Source organism: Salmo salar, chromosome 16 (assembly GCF_965601325.2).
Source record: "Salmo salar chromosome 16, fSalSal1, whole genome shotgun sequence".
In the NCBI taxonomy this organism is placed as follows: domain Eukaryota; kingdom Metazoa; phylum Chordata; class Actinopteri; order Salmoniformes; family Salmonidae; genus Salmo; species Salmo salar.
This window is the reverse complement of record NC_138306.1, coordinates 60300179-60319232: the sequence shown is the minus strand read 5'-3', so window position 1 is coordinate 60319232 and position 19054 is coordinate 60300179. Positions and strand designations below refer to the sequence as shown.

General features: G+C 46.9%; 1 protein-coding gene across 1 annotated transcript in view; it reads left to right on the top strand.

Annotated features, from left to right (window-relative positions):
* The window catches only part of slc9a7 (solute carrier family 9 member 7), a 140299-nt gene extending 122661 nt beyond the window's left edge, over nt 1-17638 (top strand). The window contains exon 16 of the mRNA XM_045697509.2: nt 15476-17638. Within this exon, the coding sequence (XP_045553465.1) occupies nt 15476-15730 (255 nt within the window). The 3' untranslated portion in view covers nt 15731-17638. The remainder of the gene's footprint in view (nt 1-15475) is intronic.
* Nucleotides 17639-19054: the final 1416 nt, after the last annotated feature.

Sequence of the window (19054 nt, the reverse complement as noted above, 5' to 3'; positions counted from 1 at the left end):
CTCTGGTATATCAACAGATCCTTATTTCTGGTATCATTCAACAGATCCTTATCTCTGGTATATGTCGGCATCATTCAACAGATCCTTATCTCTGGTATATCAATAGTCCCTTATCTCTGGTATATCAACAGATCCTTATCTCTGGTATATCAACAGTCCCTTATCTCTGGTATATCTCTGGTATATCAACAGATCCTTATCTCTGGTATATCAACAGTCCCTTATCTCTGGTATATCTCTGGTATATCAACAGTCCCTTATCTCTGGTATATCAACAGTCCCTTATCTCTGGTATATCAACAGTCCCTTATCTCTGGTATATCAACAGTCCCTTATCTCTGGTATATCTCTGGTATATCAACAGTCCCTTATCTCTGGTATATCTCGGCATCATTCAAGACTAAAGCCGTTTTTCGGTTGATAAGTTTTATTGGCGGGAGGTCGGGATAATGTAGTTACGAGCACAAACTACCACATCTGTCATTTTAGTAGGCCTACCAATAAACATTCACCTAGTAGGCCTACCAATAAACATTCACCTAGTAGGCCTACCAATAAACATTCACCTAATAGACCTACCAATAAACATTCACCTAGTAGGCCTACCAATAAACATTCACCTAGTAGACCTACCAATAAACATTCATCTAGTAGGCCTACCAATAAACATTCACCTAGTAGGCCTACCAATAAACATTCATCTAGTAGGCCTACCAATAAACATTCATCTAGTAGCCCGACAGCCTAGTAGGCCTACCAATAAACATTCATCTAGTGGCCCGACAGCCCAGTAGGCCTACCAATAAACATTCATCTAGTGGCCCGACAGCCCAGTAGGCCTACCAATAAACATTCATCTAGTGGCCCGACAGCCCAGTAGGCCTACCAATAAACATTCATCTAGTGGCCCGACAGCCTAGTAGGCCTACCAATAAACATTAATCTAGTGGCCCGACAGCCCAGTAGGCCTACCAATAAACATTCATCTAGTGGCCCGACAGCCCAGTAGGCCTACCAATAAACATTAATCTACAGTGGCCCGACAGCCCAGTAGGCCTACCAATAAACATTCATCTAGTGGCCCGACGGCCTAGTAGGCCTACCAATAAACATTCATCTAGTGGCCCGACAGCCTAGTAGGCCTACCAATAAACATTAATCTAAAGTGGCCCGACGGCCTAGTAGGTCTACCAATAAACATTCACCTAGTGGCCCGACGGCCTACCAATAAACATTCATCTAGTGGCCCGACGGCCTACCAATAAACATTCATCTAAAGTGGCCCGACGGCCCAGTAGGCCTACCAATAAACATTCATCTAGTGGCCCGACAGCCTAGTAGACCTACCAATAAACATTCATCTAGTGGCCCGACAGCCTACCAATAAACATTCATCTAGTGGCCCGACAGCCTAGTAGGCCTACCAATAAACATTCATCTAGTGGCCGACAGCCTAGTAGGCCTACCAATAAACATTCATCTTGTGGCCCGACAGCCCACCAATAAACATTCATCTAGTGGCCCGACAGCCTAGTAGGCCTACCAATAAACATTAATCTAGTGGCCCGACAGCCTACCAATAAACATTCATCTAGTGGCCTGACAGCCTAGTAGGCCTACCAATAAACATTCATCTAGTGGCCCGACGGCCTAGTAGGCCTACCAATAAACATTCATCTAGTGGTCCGGCGGCCTAGTAGGCCTACCAATAAACATTCATCTAGTGGCCCGACAGCCTAGTAGGCCTACCAATAAACATTCATCTAGTGGCCCGACAGCCTACCAATAAACATTAATCTAGTGGCCCGACAGCCTACCAATAAATATTCATCTAGTGGCCCGACGGCCTAGTAGGCCTACCAATAAACATTCATCTAGTGGTCCGGCGGCCTAGTAGGCCTACCAATAAACATTCATCTAGTGGCCCGACAGCTTACCAATAAACATTCATCTAGTGGCCCGACAGCCTAGTAGGCCTACCAATAAACATTCATCTAGTGGCCCGACAGCCTACCAATAAACATTCATCTAGTGGCCCGACAGCCTAGTAGGCCTACCAATAAACATTCATCTAGTGGCCGACAGCCTAGTAGGCCTACCAATAAACATTCATCTAGTGGCCCGACAGCCCAGTAGGCCTACCAATAAACATTCATCTAGTGGCCCGACAGCCTAGTAGACCTACCAATAAACATTCATCTAGTGGCCCGACAGCCTACCAATAAACATTCATCTAGTGGCCCGACAGCCTAGTAGGCCTACCAATAAACATTCATCTAGTGGCCGACAGCCTAGTAGGCCTACCAATAAACATTCATCTTGTGGCCCGACAGCCCACCAATAAACATTCATCTAGTGGCCCGACAGCCTAGTAGGCCTACCAATAAACATTAATCTAGTGGCCCGACAGCCTACCAATAAACATTCATCTAGTGGCCTGACAGCCTAGTAAGCCTACCAATAAACATTCATCTAGTGGCCCGACGGCCTAGTAGGCCTACCAATAAACATTCATCTAGTGGCCCGACAGCCTAGTAGGCCTACCAATAAACATTCATCTAGTGGCCCGACAGCCTAGTAGGTCTACCAATAAACATTAATCTAGTGGCCCGACAGCCCAGTAGGCCTACCAATAAACATTCATCTAGTGGCCCGACAGCCCAGTAGGCCTACCAATAAACATTCATCTAGTGGCCCGACAGCCTACCAATAAACATTCATCTAGTGGCCCGACAGCCTAGTAGGCCTACCAATAAACAGTCATCTAGTGGCCCGACAGCCCACCAATAAACATTCATCTAGTAGCCCGACAGCCAAGTAGGCCTACCAATAAACATTAATCTAGTGGCCGACAGCCCACCAATAAACATTAATCTAGTGGCCCGACAGCCTACCAATAAACATTCATCTAGTGGCCTGACAGCCTAGTAGGCCTACCAATAAACATTCATCTAGTGGCCCGACGGCCTAGTAGGCCTACCAATAAACATTCATCTAGTGGTCCGGCGGCCTAGTAGGCCTACCAATAAACATTCATCTAGTGGCCCGACAGCCTAGTAGGCCTACCAATAAACATTCATCTAGTGGCCCGACAGCCTAGTAGGCCTACCAATAAACATTCATCTAGTGGCCCGACAGCCCAGTAGGCCTACCAATAAACATTCATCTAGTAGCCCGACAGCCCAGTAGGCCTACCAATAAACATTCATCTAGTGGCCCGACGACCTAGTAGGCCTACCAATAAACATTCATCTAGTGGCCCGACAGCCTAGTAGGCCTACCAATAAACATTCATCTAGTGGCCCGACAGCCTACCTATAAACATTCATCTAGTGGCCTGACAGCCTACCAATAAACATTCATCTAGTGGCCCGACAGCCTACCAATAAACATTCATCTAGTGGCCCGACGGCCTAGTAGGCCTACCAATAAACATTCACCTAGTGGCCCGACCGCCTACCAATAAACATTCATCTAGTGGCCCGACGGCCTACCAATAAACATTCATCTGAAGTGGCCCGACGGCCCAGTAGGCCTACCAATAAACATTCATCTAGTGGCCCGACAGCCTAGTAGGACTACCAATAAACATTCATCTAGTGGCCCGACAGCCTAGTAGGCCTACCAATAAACATTAATCTAGTGGCCCGACAGCCTAGTAGACCTACCAATAAACATTCATCTAGTGGCCCGACAGCCTACCAATAAACATTCATCTAGTGGCCCGACAGCCTAGTAGGCCTACCAATAAACATTCATCTAGTGGCCCGACAGCCTACCAATAAACATTCATCTAGTGGCCCGACAGCCTAGTAGGCCTACCAATAAACATTCATCTAGTGGCCGACAGCCTAGTAGGCCTACCAATAAACATTCATCTAGTGGCCCGACAGCCCAGTAGGCCTACCAATAAACATTCATCTAGTGGCCCGACAGCCTAGTAGGCCTACCAATAAACATTCATCTAGTGGCCCGACAGCCCAGTAGTCCTACCAATAAACATTCATCTAGTGGCCCGACAGCCCAGTAGGCCTACCAATAAACATTCATCTAGTGGCCCGACAGCCTAGTAGGCCTACCAATAAACATTCATCTAGTGGCCCGACAGCCCAGTAGGCCTACCAATAAACATTAATCTACTGGCCCGACAGCCTACCAATAAACATTCATCTAGTGGCCCGACAGCCTAGTAGGCCTACCAATAAACATTCATCTAGTGGCCCGACAGCCTACCAATAAACATTAATCTAGTGGCCCGACAGCCTACCAATAAACATTCATCTAGTGGCCCGACGGCCTAGTAGGCCTACCAATAAACATTCATCTAGTGGTCCGGCGGCCTAGTAGGCCTACCAATAAACATTCATCTAGTGGCCCGACAGCCTAGTAGGCCTACCAATAAACATTAATCTAGTGGCCCGACAGCCTACTAGGTCTACCAATAAACATTCATCTAGTGGCCCGACAGCCCAGTAGGCCTACCAATAAACATTCATCTAGTGGCCCGACAGCCTACCAATAAACATTCATCTAGTGGCCCGACAGCCTAGTAGGCCTACCAATAAACAGTCATCTAGTGGCCCGACAGCCCACCAATAAACATTCATCTAGTAGCCCGACAGCCTAGTAGGCCTACCAATAAACATTCATCTAGTGGCCGACAGCCCACCAATAAACATTCATCTAGTGGCCCGACAGCCTAGTAGGCCTACCAATAAACATTCATCTAGTGGCCCGACGACCTAGTAGGCCTACCAATAAACATTAATCTAGTGGCCCGACAGCCTAGTAGGCCTACCAATAAACATTCATCTAGTGGCCGACAGCCTAGTAGGCCTACCAATAAACATTCATCTAGTGGCCCGACAGCCCAGTAGGCCTACCAATAAACATTCATCTAGTGGCCCGACAGCCTATTAGGCCTACCAATAAACATTCATCTAGTGGCCCGACAGCCCAGTAGGCCTACCAATAAACATTCATCTAGTGGCCCGACGACCTAGTATGCCTACCAATAAACATTCATCTAGTGGCCCGACAGCCTAGTAGGCCTACCAATAAACATTCATCTAGTGGCCCGACAGCCCAGTAGGTCTACCAATAAACATTCATCTAGTGGCCCGACAACATACCAATAAACATTCATCTAGTGGCCCGACAGCCTCGTAGGCCTATCAATAAACATTCATCTAGTGGCCCGACGGCCTAGTAGGCCTATCAATAAACATTCATCTTGTGGCCCGACAGCCTAGTAGGCCTACCAATAAACATTCATCTAGTGGCCCGACAGCCCAGTAGACCTACCAATAAACATTCATCTAGTGGCCCGACAGCGTAGTAGGCCTACCAATAAACATTCATCTAGTGGCCCGACAGCCTACCAATAAACATTAATCTAGTGGCCCGACAGCCTAGTAGGCCTACCAATAAACATTAATCTAGTGGCCCGACAGCCTACCAATAAACATTAATCTAGTGGCCCGACAGCCTAGTAGGCCTACCAATAAACATTCATCTAGTGGCCCGACGACCTAGTAGGCAATCAAATCAAATGTATTTTTATATAGCCCTTCGTACATCAGCTGATATCTCAAAGTGCTGTACAGAAACCCAGCCTAAAACCCCAAACAGCAAGCAAAGCATGTGAAAGAAGCACGGTGGCTAGGAAAAACTCCCTAGGAAAAACTCCCTAGAAAGGCCAAAAACCTAGGAAGAAACCTAGAGAGGAACCAGGCTATGAGGGGTGGCCAGTCCTCTTCTGGCTGTGCAGGGTGGATATTATAACAGAACATGGTCAAGATGTTAAAATGTTAAAATGTTCATAAATGACCAGCATTTAATAATAATCATAGTAGTTGTCGAGGGTGCAACAAGCACGTCCGGTGAACAGGTCAGGGTTCCATAGCCGCAGGCAGAACAGTTGAAACTGGAGCAGCAGCACGGCCAGGTGGACTGGGGACAGCAAGGAGTCATCATACCAGGTAGTCCTGAGGCATGGTCCTAGGGCTCAGGTCCTCCGAGAGAAAGACAGAAAGAGAGAAAGAGAGAATTAGAGAGAGCATATTTAAATTCACACAGGACACCGGATAAGACAAGAGAAATACTCCAGATGTAACAGACTGACCCTAGCCCCCCGACACATAAACTACTGCAGCATAAATACTGGAGGCTGAGACAGGAGGGATCAGAAGACACTGTGGCCCCATCCGATGATACCCCCGGACAGGGCCAAACAGGCAGGATATAACCCCACCCACTTTGCCAAAGCACAGCCCCCACACCACTAGAGGGATGTCTCCAACCACCAACTTACCGTCCTAAGATAAGGCCAAGTATAGCCCACAACGATCTCCGCCATGGCACAACCCAAGGGGGGGCGCCAACCCAGACAGGAAGACCACGTCAGTGACTCAACCCACTCAAGTGACGCACCCCTCCCATGGACGGCATGGAAGAACACCAGTAGGCCAGTGACTCAGCCCCTGTAAAAGGGTTAGAGGCAGAGAATCCCAGTGGAAAGAGGGGAACCGGCAAGGCAGAGACAGCAAGGGCGGTTCGTTGCTCCAGCCTTTCCGTTCACCTTCACACTCCTGGGCCAGACTATACTTAATCATAGGACCTACTGAAGAGATAAGTCTTCAGTAAAGACTTAAAGGTTGAGACTGAGTCTGCGTCTCTCACATTGGTAGGCAGACCATTCCATAAAAATGGAGCTCTATAGGAGAAAGCCCTACCTCCAGCCGTTTGCTTAGAAATTCTAGGGACAATTAGGAGGCCTGCGTCTTGTGACCGTAGCGTACGTGTAGGTATGTACGGCAGGACCAAATCGGAAAGATAGGTAGGAGCAAGCCCATGTAATGCTTTGAAGGTTAGCAGTAAAACCTTGAAATCAGCCCTTGCCTTAACAGGAAGCCAGTGTAGGGAGGCTAGCACTGGAGTAATATGATCAAATTTTTTGGTTCTAGTCAGGATTCTAGCAGCCGTATTTAGCACTAACTGAAGTTTATTTAGTGCTTTATCCGGGTAGCCGGAAAGTAGAGCATTGCAGTAGTCCAGCCTAGAAGTAACAAAAGCATGGATACATTTTTCTGCGTCATTTTTGGACAGAAAATTTCTGATTTTTGCAATGTTACGTAGATGGAAAAAAGCTGTCCTTGAAACAGTCTTGATATGTTCTTTAAAAGAGAGATCAGGGTCCAGAGTAACGCCGAGGTCCTTCACAGTTTTATTTGAGACGACTGTACAACCATCCAGATTAATTGTCAGATTCAACAGAAGATCTCTTTGTTTCTTGGGACCTAGAACAAGCATCTCTGTTTTGTCCGAGTTTAAAAGTAGAAAGTTTGCAGCCATCCACTTCTTTATGTCTGAAACACAGGCTTCTAGCGAGGGCAATTTTGGGGCTTCACCATGTTTCATTGAAATGTACAGCTGTGTGTCGTCCGCATAGCAGTGAAATTTAACATTATGTTTTCGAATGACATCCCCAAGAGGTAAAATATATAGTGAAAACAATAGTGGTCCTAAAACGGAACCTTGAGGAACACCGAAATTTACAATTGATTTGTCAGAGGACAAACCATTCACAGAGACAAACTGATATCTTTCCGACAGATAGGATCTAAACCAGGCCAGAACTTGTCCATGTAGACCAATTTGGGTTTCCAATCTCTCCAAAAGAATGTGGTGATCGATGGTATCAAAAGCGGCACTAAGATCTAGGAGCACGAGGACAGATGCAGAGCCTCGGTCTGACGTCATTAAAAGGTCATTTACCACCTTCACAAGTGCAGTCTCAGTGCTATGATGGGGTCTAAAACCAGACTGAAGCGTTTCGTATACATTGTTTGTCTTCAGGAAGGCAGTGAGTTGCTGTGCAACAGCTTTTTCTAAAATTTTTGAGAGGAATGGAAGATTCGATATAGGCCGATAGTTTTTTATAATTTCTGGATCAAGATTCTGCTTTTTCAAGAGAGGCTTTATTACTGCCACTTTTAGTGAGCTTGGTACACATCCGGTGGATAGAGAGCCGTTTATTATGTTCAGCATAGGAGGGCCAAGCACAGGAAGCAGCTCTTTCAGTAGTTTAGTTGGAATAGGGTCCAGTATGCAGCTTGAGGGTTTGGAGGCCATGATTATTTTCATCATTGTGTCAAGAGATATAGTACTAAAACACTTTAGTATCTCCCTTGATCCTAGGTCCTGGCAGAGTTGTGTAGACTCAGGACAATGGAGCTTTGGAGGAATACCCAGATTTAAAGAGGAGTCTGTAATTTGCTTTCTAATGATCATGATCTTTTCCTCAAAGAAGTTCATAAATTTATTACTGCTGAAGTGAAAGCCATCCTCCATTTGCGAAGGCTGCTTTTTAGTTAGCTTTGCGACAGTATCAAAAAGAAATTTCGGATTGTTCTTATTTTCCTCAATTAAGTTGGAAAAATAGGATGATCGAGCAGCAGTGAGGGCTCTTCGATACTGCACGGTACTGTCTTTCCAAGCTAGTCGGAAGACTTCCAGTTTGGTGTGGCGCCATTTCCGTTCCAATTTTCTGGAAGCTTGCTTCAGAGCTCGTGTATTTTCTGTATACCAGGGAGCTAGTTTCTTATGACAAATGTTTTTAGTTTTTAGGGGTGCAACTGCATCTAGGGTATTGCGCAAGGTTAAATTGAGTTCCTCGGTTAGGTGGTTAACTGATTTTTGTCCTCTGACGTCCTTGGCTAGGCAGAGGCAGTCTGGAAGGGCATCAAGGAATCTTTGGGTTGTCTGAGAATTTATAGGCCTACCAATAAACATTCATCTAGTGGCCCGAAGGGCCCAGTTGGCCTACCAATAAACATTCATCTAGTGGCCCGACAGCCCAGAAGGCCTACCAATAAACATTAATCTAAAGTGGCCCGAACTCCGACCTTGTGGGGAGGGGGTCCAGAGAATCTCCGTTACGCCAGTCCTGGATCCACCCCATTTTGCTTCCGTTCGGTAACTAGAACTCTGCTGTCAGAGCTAAATAACTTATAACACTTCTACAGTCTTGAGTTGTTATGTTTTAACATTCACACATTCTGAAATGTCCCTTTTTATTATAATGTTGTTATGTTTTAACATTCATTCTGAAAGATGTTGAAACAGATCCTCTGTAGATTATCGTTAGTATTTACAGTAACTGTTCACATTTAATGAAACGAACAGTTATATCCAACACACACGAGGGGTTTTCCTTCTCTGCTGTTTGTCGGTGACTCTCAGAGTGATAAACACCATGTACATCCTGTCCGCTGGATTTGGAGCGTTCCTTTAGGGTTATCTCATTCCAGATAAACACCATGTACATCCTGTCCGCTGGATGTGGAGCGTTCCTTTAGGGTTATCTCATTCCAGATAAACACCATGTACATCCTGTCCACTGGATGTGGAGCGTTCCTTTAGGGTTATCTCATTCCAGATAAACACCATGTACATCCTGTCCACTGGATGTGGAGCGTTCCTTTAGGGTTATCTCATTCCAGATAAACACCATGTACATCCTGTCCACTGGATGTGGAGCGTTCCTTTAGGGTTACCTCATTCCAGATAAACACCATGTACATCCTGTCCGCTGGATGTGGAGCGTTCCTTTAGAGTTATCTCATTCCAGATAAACACCATGTACATCCTGTCCGCTGGATGTGGAGCATTCCTTTAGGGTTATCTCATTCCAGATAAACACCATGTACATCCTGTCCGCTGGATGTGGAGCGTTCCTTTAGGGTTATCTCATTCCAGATAAACACCATGTACATCCTGTCCGCTGGATGTGGAGCGTTCCTTTAGGGTTATCTCATTCCAGATAAACACCATGTACATCCTGTCCGCTGGATGTGGAGCGTTCCTTTAGGGTTATCTCATTCCAGATAAACACCATGTACATCCTGTCCGCTGGATGTGGAGCGTTCCTTTAGGGTTATTTCATTCCAGATAAACACCATGTACATCCTGTCCGCTGGATGTGGAGCGTTCCTTTAGGGTTATCTCATTCCAGATAAACACCATGTACATCCTGTCCACTGGATGTGGAGCGTTCCTTTAGGGTTATCTCATTCCAGATAAACACCATGTACATCCTGTCCGCTGGATGTGGAGCGTTCCTTTAGGGTTATCTCATTCCAGATAAATGTTGACTCAGTCACTCATCCCGATTTACTAATTCTGATCCGTTTCACCAGGCTGTAATCCGAGTCCACCGTCTGCCTATATAAACTCCACACACACACACTCCCTACACCCTGGGGACCAGTGGCATTGATTGGCGGTCCAACCCGATCAGAGCTTTATATGTCACAGTATGATGGAAGGAAACATTGATCATTACAATGTAGCTACATAGACAAAACATTAGGAACACCTGCTCTTTCCATGACATAGACTGACCAGGTGAATTCAGGTGAAAGCTATAATCCCTTATTGATGTCACCTGTTAAATCCACTTCAATCAGTGTAGCTGAAGGGGAGGAGACATGGTTAAAGAAGGATTTTTAAGCCTTGAGACATGGATTGTGTATGTGTACCATTCAGAGGGTGAATGGGCAAGATAAAATATTTCAGTGCCTTTGAACAGGGTGTGGTAGTAGGTGCCAAGCGCACCGGTTTGAATGTGTCAAGAACTGCAACGCTGCTGGGTTTTTCACACTCAACAGTTTCCTGTGTGTATCAACACTGGTCCACCACCCAAAGGACATCCAGCCAACTTGACAACTGTAGGGAAGCATTGGAGTCGACATGGACCAGCATCCCTGTGGAAACGCTTTCAACACCTTGCAGAGTCCATGTCCCGACGAATTGAGGCTGTTCTGAGGGCAAGGGGGGGGGGGGGGTGCAACTCAATATTAGGAAGGTGTTCCTAATGTTTTGTCCACTCAGTGTACATTGACAGTTGCTTCAACTTTCTCCCTACAAACAGTGTTAAAGCTGTACTGTGTGTGTGTGTGTGTGTGTGTGTGTGTGTGTGTGTGTGTGTGTGTGTGTGTGTGTGTGTGTGTGTAACAGCTGGTGTGTGTGTCAGCTTTCTCTGATTAATCCCTGTCCAGCAGCTGTCTGTCTTAGACATACTCATCAGGACAATATGGAGGACTGAGTGGAGCTCTGACTAACCCTCCTCTAACTCTCTAACCCTCCTCTAACTCTCCAATTCTCCTCCAACCCTCCTCTAACTCTCTAACCCCCCTCTAACCCTCCTCTAACTCTCCAACTCTCCTCTAACCCTCCTCTAACTCTCTAACCCTCCTCTAACTCTCCAACTCTCCTCCAACTCTCCTCTAACGCTCCTCTAACTCTCCTCTAACCCTCCTCTAACCCTCCTCTAACTCTCCTCTAACCCTCCTCTAACTCTCTAACCCTCCTCTAACTCTCCAACTCTCCTCCAACTCTCCTCTAACCCTCCTCTAATCCCCCTCTAACCCTCCTCTAACCCTCCTCTAACTCTCTAACCCTCCTCTAACTCTCCAACTCTCCTCCAACTCTCCTCTAACCCTCCTCTAATCCCCCTCTAACTCTCCTCTAACCCTCCTCTAATCCCCCTCTAACCCCCCTCTAACCCTCCTCTAACTCTCCTCTAACCCTCCTCTAACTCTCTAACCCTCCTCTAACTCTCCTCTAACCCTCCTCTAACTCTTTAACTCTCCTCTAACCCTCCTCTAACCCTCCTCTAACCCTCCTCTAACCCTCCTCTAATCCTCCTCTAACCCTCCTCTAACCCTCCTCTAACCCTCCTCTAATCCTGCTCTAACCCTCCTCTAACCCTCCTCTAACCCTCCTCTAATCCCCCTCTAACCCTCCTCTAACCCGCCTCTAACTCTCCTCTAACCCTCCTCTAACTCTCCTCTAACCCTCCTCTAACTCTCCTCTAACCCTCCTCTAACTCTCTAACCCCCCTCTAACCCTCCTCTAGCACTCTAACCCTCCTTTAACCCTCCTCTAACTCTCCTCTAACTCTTTAACCCTCTATTTTTCTAACCCTCTTCTAACCCTCCTAACTCTCCTCTAACCCTCCTCTAACTCTCTAACCCCCTCTAACTCTCCTCTAAATCTCCTCTAATCCTCCTAACCCTCCTCTAACTCTCTAACTCTCCTCTAACCCTCCTCTAACCCTCCTCTAAATCTCCTCTAACCCCCCTAACTCTCTAACCCTCCTAACTTTCTAACCCCCCTCTAACCCTCCTCTAACACCCCTCTAACCCTCCTCTAACTCTCTAACCCTCCTCTAACCCTCTGTCTCTTGATTGATTGATTGATTGATTGATTGAAGAGAGGAACAATCAAATGTATTTATAAAGCCCTTCTTACATCAGCTGATATCTCAAAGTGCTGTATAGAAACCCAGCCTAAAACCCCAAACAGCAAGCAATGCAGGTGTAGAAGCACGGTGGCTAGGAAAAACTCCCTAGAAAGGCCAGAACCTAGGAAGAGACCTAGAGAGGAACCAGGCTCTGAGGGGTGGCCAGTCCTCTTCTGGCTGTGCCGGGTAGAGAGGAACCAGGCTATGAGGGGTGGCCAGTCCTCTTCTGGCTGTGCCGGGTGGAGATTATAACAGAACATGGCCAAGATGTTCAAATGTTCATAGATGACCAGCAGGGTCAGATAATAATAATCACAGTGGTTGCAGAGGGTGCAGGTCAACACCTCAGGAGTAAATGTTAGTTGGCTTTTATAGCCTATCTCTCTGTTCCCACCTTCATCTCTCTGTTCCCACCTTCATGTCTCTGTTCCCACCTTCATGTCTCTGTTCCCACCTTCATCTCTCTGTTCCCACCTTCATCTCTCTGTTCCCACCTTCATGTCTCTGTTCCCACCTTCATGTCTCTGTTCCCACCTTCATGTCTCTGTTCCCACCTTCATGTCTCTGTTCCCACCTTCATGTCTCTGTTCCCACCTTCATGTCTCTGTTCCCACCCTGTTCCCACCTTCATGTCTCTGTTCCCACCTTCACATCTCTGTTCCCACCTTCATGTCTCTGTTCCCACCTTCATGTCTCTGTTCCCACCTTCATCTCTCTGTTCCCACCTTCATCTCTCTGTTCCCACCTTCATGTCTCTGTTCCCACCTTCATGTCTCTGTTCCCACCTTCATGTCTCTGTTCCCACCTTCATGTCTCTGTTCCCACCTTCATCTCTCTGTTCCCACCTTCATCTCTCTGTTCCCACCTTCATCTCTCTGTTCCCACCTTCATGTCTCTGTTCCCACCTTCATGTCTCTGTTCCCACCTTCATGTCTCTGTTCCCACCTTCATGTCTCTGTTCCCACCTTCATGTCTCTGTTCCCACCCTGTTCCCACCTTCATGTCTCTGTTCCCACCTTCACATCTCTGTTCCCACCTTCATGTCTCTGTTCCCACCTTCATCTCTCTGTTCCCACCTTCATGTCTCTGTTCCCACCTTCATGTCTCTGTTCCCACCTTCATGTCTCTGTTCCCACCTTCATCTCTCTGTTCCCACCTTCACATCTCTGTTCCCACCTTCATGTCTCTGTTCCCACCTTCATCTCTCTGTTCCCACCTTCATGTCTCTGTTCCCACCCTGTTCCCACCTTCATCTCTCTGTTCCCACCTTCATCTCTCTGTTCCCACCTTAATGTCTCTGTTCCCACCTTCATGTCTCTGTTCCCACCTTCATCTCTCTGTTCCCACCTTCACGTCTCTGTTCCACCTTCATCTCTCTGTTCCCACCATCATGTCTCTGTTCCCACCTTCATCTCTCTGTTCCCACCTTCACGTCTCTGTTCCACCTTCATCTCTCTGTTCCCACCTTCATGTCTCTGTTCCCACCTTCATGTCTCTGTTCCCTCCTTCATGTCTCTGTTCCCACCTTCATGTCTCTGTTCCCACCCTGTTCCCCACCTTCATGTCTCTGTTCCCACCTTCATGTCTCTGTTCCCACCTTCATGTCTCTGTTCCCACCCTGTTCCCACCTTCATGTCTCTGTTCCCACCTTCATGTCTCTGTTCCCACCTTCATGTCTCTGTTCCCACCCTGTTCCCACCTTCATGTCTCTGTTCCCACCTTCATGTCTCTGTTCCCACCCTGTTCCCACCTTCACGTCTCTGTTCCTATCTTCATGTCTCTGTTCCCACCTTCATGTCTCTGTTCCCACCTTCATGTCTCTGTTCCCACCTTCATGTCTCTGTTCCCACCTTCATGTCTCTGTTCCCACCTTCATGTCTCTGTTCCCACCTTCATGTCTCTGTTCCCACCTTCATGTCTCTGTTCCCACCTTCATGTCTCTGTTCCCACCTTCACGTCTCTGTTCCCACCTTCACGTCTCTGTTCCCACCTTCATGTCTCTGTTCCCACCTTCATGTCTCTGTTCCCACCTTCATGTCTCTGTTCCCACCTTCATGTCTCTGTTCCCACCTTCATGTCTCTGTTCCCACCTTCATGTCTCTGTTCCCACCTTCACGTCTCTGTTCCCACCTTCACGTCTCTGTTCCCACCTTCACGTCTCTGTTCCCACCTTCATGTCTCTGTTCCCACCTTCATGTCTCTGTTCCCACCTTCATCTCTCTGTTCCCACCTTCACGTCTCTGTTCCACCTTCATCTCTCTGTTCCCACCATCATGTCTCTGTTCCCACCTTCATCTCTCTGTTCCCACCTTCACGTCTCTGTTCCACCTTCATCTCTCTGTTCCCACCTTCATGTCTCTGTTCCCACCTTCATGTCTCTGTTCCCTCCTTCATGTCTCTGTTCCCACCTTCATGTCTCTGTTCCCACCCTGTTCCCACCTTCATGTCTCTGTTCCCACCTTCATGTCTCTGTTCCCACCCTGTTCCCACCTTCATGTCTCTGTTCCCACCTTCATGTCTCTGTTCCCACCTTCATGTCTCTGTTCCCACCCTGTTCCCACCTTCATGTCTCGGTTCCTATCTTCATGTCTCTGTTCCCACCTTCACGTCTCTGTTCCTATCTTCATGTCTCTGTTCCCACCTTCACGTCTCTGTTCCCACCTTCATGTCTCTGTTCCCACCTTCATGTCTCTGTTCCCACCTTCATGTCTCTGTTCCCACCTTCATGTCTCTGTTCCCACCTTCATGTCTCTGTTCCCACCCTGTTCCCACCTTCATGTCTCTGTTCCTATCTTCATGTCTCTGTTCCCACCTTCACGTCTCTGTTCCCACCTTCATGTCTCTGTTCCCACCTTCATGTCTCTGTTCCCACCTTCATGTCTCTGTTCCCACCTTCATGTCTCTGTTCCCACCTTCATGTCTCTGTTCCCACCTTCATGTCTCTGTTCCCACCCTGTTCCCACCTTCATGTCTCTGTTCCCACCCTGTTCCCACCTTCATGTCTCTGTTCCCACCTTCATGTCTCTGTTCCCTCCTTCATGTCTCTGTTCCCACCCTGTTCCCACCTTCATGTCTCTGTTCCCACCTTCATGTCTCTGTTCCCACCTTCATCTCTCTGTTCCCACCTTCACGTCTCTGTTCCCACCTTCACGTCTCTGTGAATTCCAGAACCATGAGCAGCTGAGAGACGACGACTCCGACCTGATCCTGAATGACGGCGACCTGGCGCTGACCTACGACGACGACACGGCCATCACGGCTAAAGGAGCGTCCAGTGGAGGGGCGGACGCGGCCGGTAGGGGCTGGGGGGTCAACGGGAAGAGCAGCAGCACCACTTCTGAAGAGGCACTAGAGAGAGAGATGGACCAGGAATTCCTGTCCCGCAGCACACGACTCGTCTTTCCCATCGAAGACCACGCCTGACCCCCCCCCTTACACCATGACCCCATGAACCTTCCGCCCTCCACACCACACACACACACACACACACACACACACCAGACTATGGGAGGAGAGGAGGAGAATAGGAGAGCGAGGGTTTGGAGGAAAGGGTTTGGTTTAAAACAGGGCTGATGTCAGATGTCATTTCTTCCCAGTATGGGACCTCTTTGTGTATGCACCCAAAACAATAAATTGCAGCTAAACTAGCATAGTGTAGGATAGCAGGGGTCTGCAATAGGTTTGGCCTGTTCTCTGCTAATAGTCAACATAGAACATCATAACAGCAGCCCATTCATAGGCCAATGCTACATCATAATAGCAGCCCGTTCATAGGCCAATGCTACATCATAATAGCAGCCCGTTCATAGGCCAATGCTACATCATAACAGCAGCCCATTCATAGGCCAATGCTACATCATAATAGCAGCCCATTCATAGGCCAATGCTACATCATAATAGCAGCCCGTTCATAGGCCAATTCTACATCATAATAGCAGCCCATTCATAGGCCAATGCTACATCATAATAGCAGCCCATTCATAGGCCAATGCTACATCATAATAGCAGCCCATTCATAGGCCAATGCTACATCATAATAGCAGCCCATTCATAGGCCAATGCTACATCATAATAGCAGCCCGTTCATAGGCCAATGCTACATCATAATAGCAGCCCATTCATAGGCCAATGCTACATCATAATAGCAGCCCATTCATAGGCCAATGCTACATCATAATAGCAGCCCGTTCATAGGCCAATGCTACATCATAATAGCAGCCCGTTCATAGGCCAATTCTACATCATAATAGCAGCCCATTCATAGGCCAATGCTACATCATAATAGCAGCCCGTTCATAGGCCAATGCTACATCATAATAGCAGCCCATTCATAGGCCAATGCTACATCATAATAGCAGCCCATTCATAGGCCAATGCTACATCATAATAGCAGCCCGTTCATAGGCCAATTCTACATCATAATAGCAGCCCATTCATAGGCCAATGCTACATCATAATAGCAGCCCATTCATAGGCCAATGCTACATCATAATAGCAGCCCATTCATAGGCCAATGCTACATCATAATAGCAGCCCATTCATAGGCCAATGCTACATCATAATAGCAGCCCATTCATCGGCCAATGCTACATCATAATAGCAGCCCATTCATAGGCCAATGCTACATCATAATAGCAGCCCGTTCATAGGCCAATGCTACATCATAATAGCAGCCCATTCATAGGACAATGCTACATCATAATAGCAGCCCATTCATAGGACAATGCTACATCATAACAGCAGCCCATTCATAGGCCAATGCTACAAATTAAACAACACGTAAACAGATCTGGTCAGTAGGCTATATCATCAGTTCAATGTCAATAACATATCCTAATATTTTTATTACACTGATAAAAATCACCAATGTCCTATATTGAAATTCGTTTAAAAAAAAAATATATTTCTTTGTGCAAGAGAAAAAGTCTCAAAAGAAAGGTAAACGATGAAAATAGAAGTTTCAGGAAAAGAATGGACAGAGAAACAGGCCTTGCCATATTTTCTCCAATGTCAAACCAGTGTGTCTGTCACGACTTCCACCGAAGTCGGTTTCTATCCTTGTTCGGGCGGCGTCAACGGTCTTCTAGCCATTGGTCGATCCACTTTTCATTTTCCATTTGTTTTGTCTTGTTTTCCTACACACCTGGTTCTCATTTCCCCTCATTAAGTGTTGTGTATTTAACCTTCTGTTCCCATCCATGTCTTTGTGTGGAATTGTTTTATTGTAAGTGCTTGTGCACATGTTTACTGGTGCGCATCGGGTTTTGGACCCGTGTTGGTTATTTCTGTATGCTGTTCGTTTTGAAATTAAACTGCTCCGGCTATTACCTAGTTCTCCTCTCCTGCGTCTGACTTCACCACCCCTTTACAGAGTCTTGTTTGCAACAAAACGGTTGTGTCACAGATTCCTTCGTCGTCAGACGATATAGCGAAATCATTGTCGGAGAAAGTGGACCAATACGCAGCGGGTTGCGTGTTCAACATCATCATTTATTAAATGAATGAGAACACGTGAAAACAAGAAAACAACGAATGACCAGTTTCGCAGGCAGTGCAAAAAAACAACTACCCAACAAAACACACCGATGGGAGGAATCAGGCCCACTCTCCCTGCCAGTCCTGGCAGTGACTCCTCAGGAACCTCCCCAGCTCCTGGCTCATCCTCTCCACCTGCCCGTTGTACTGCGCAGGTCCAGTTTGGTAAAGAACCGGGCCCCGTGGAGCTGTTCGATGGCTCCCGGTATCAACGGGACAACGTACTTGATGATGATTTCATTGATTATTATTCTCTGTAATCAATACTTGTTCGTAACCCTCCATCCTTCTTGGCCACGAAGAAGAAGCCTGCAAGAAGCAGTGAATGTGCGGATGAAACCTTGTTGCCTCATTTTTTTAAAATTGTTTTTTATTTTTTATTTCACCTTTATTTAACCAGGTAGGCAAGTTGAGAACAAGTTGTCATTTACAACTGTGACCTGGTCAAGATAAAGCAAAGCAGTTCGACACAACAACACAGAGTTACACATGGAGTAAAACAACATAAGTCTATATGCAATGTGAGCAAATTAGGTGAGATAAGGGAGGTAAAGGCAAAAAAGGCCATGGTGGCAAAGTAAATACAATATAGCAAGTAAAACACTGGAATGGTAGATTTGTAGTGGAAGAAAGTGCAAAGTAGAAATAGAAATAATGGGGTGCAAAGGAGCTAAATAAATAAATACAGTAGGGGAGGAGGTCGTTGTTTGGACTAAATTACAGATGGGCTATGTACAGGTGCAGTGAGCTGTTCTGACAGCTGGTGCTTTAAAGCTAGTGAGGGAGATAAGTGTTTCCAGTTTCAGAGATTTTTGTAGTTCGTTCCAGTCATTGGCAGCGGAGAACTGGAAGGAGAGACGGCCAAAGGAGGAATTGGCTTTGGGGGTGACCAGAGAGATATACCTGCTGGAGCGCGTGCTACAGGTGGGTGCTGCTATGGTGACCAGTGAGCTGAGATAAGGGGGGACTTTACCTAGCAGGGTCTTGTAGATGACCTGGAGCCAGTGGGTTTGGCGACGAGTATGAAGCAAGTGCCAGCCAACGAGAGCGTACAGGTCGCAGTGGTGGGTAGTATATGAGGCTTTGGTGACAAAACGGATGGCACTGTGATAGACTGCATCCAGTTTATTGAGTAGGGTATTGGAGGCTATTTTGTAAATGACATCGCCGAAGTCGAGGATCGGTAGGATGGTCAGTTTTACGAGGGTATAT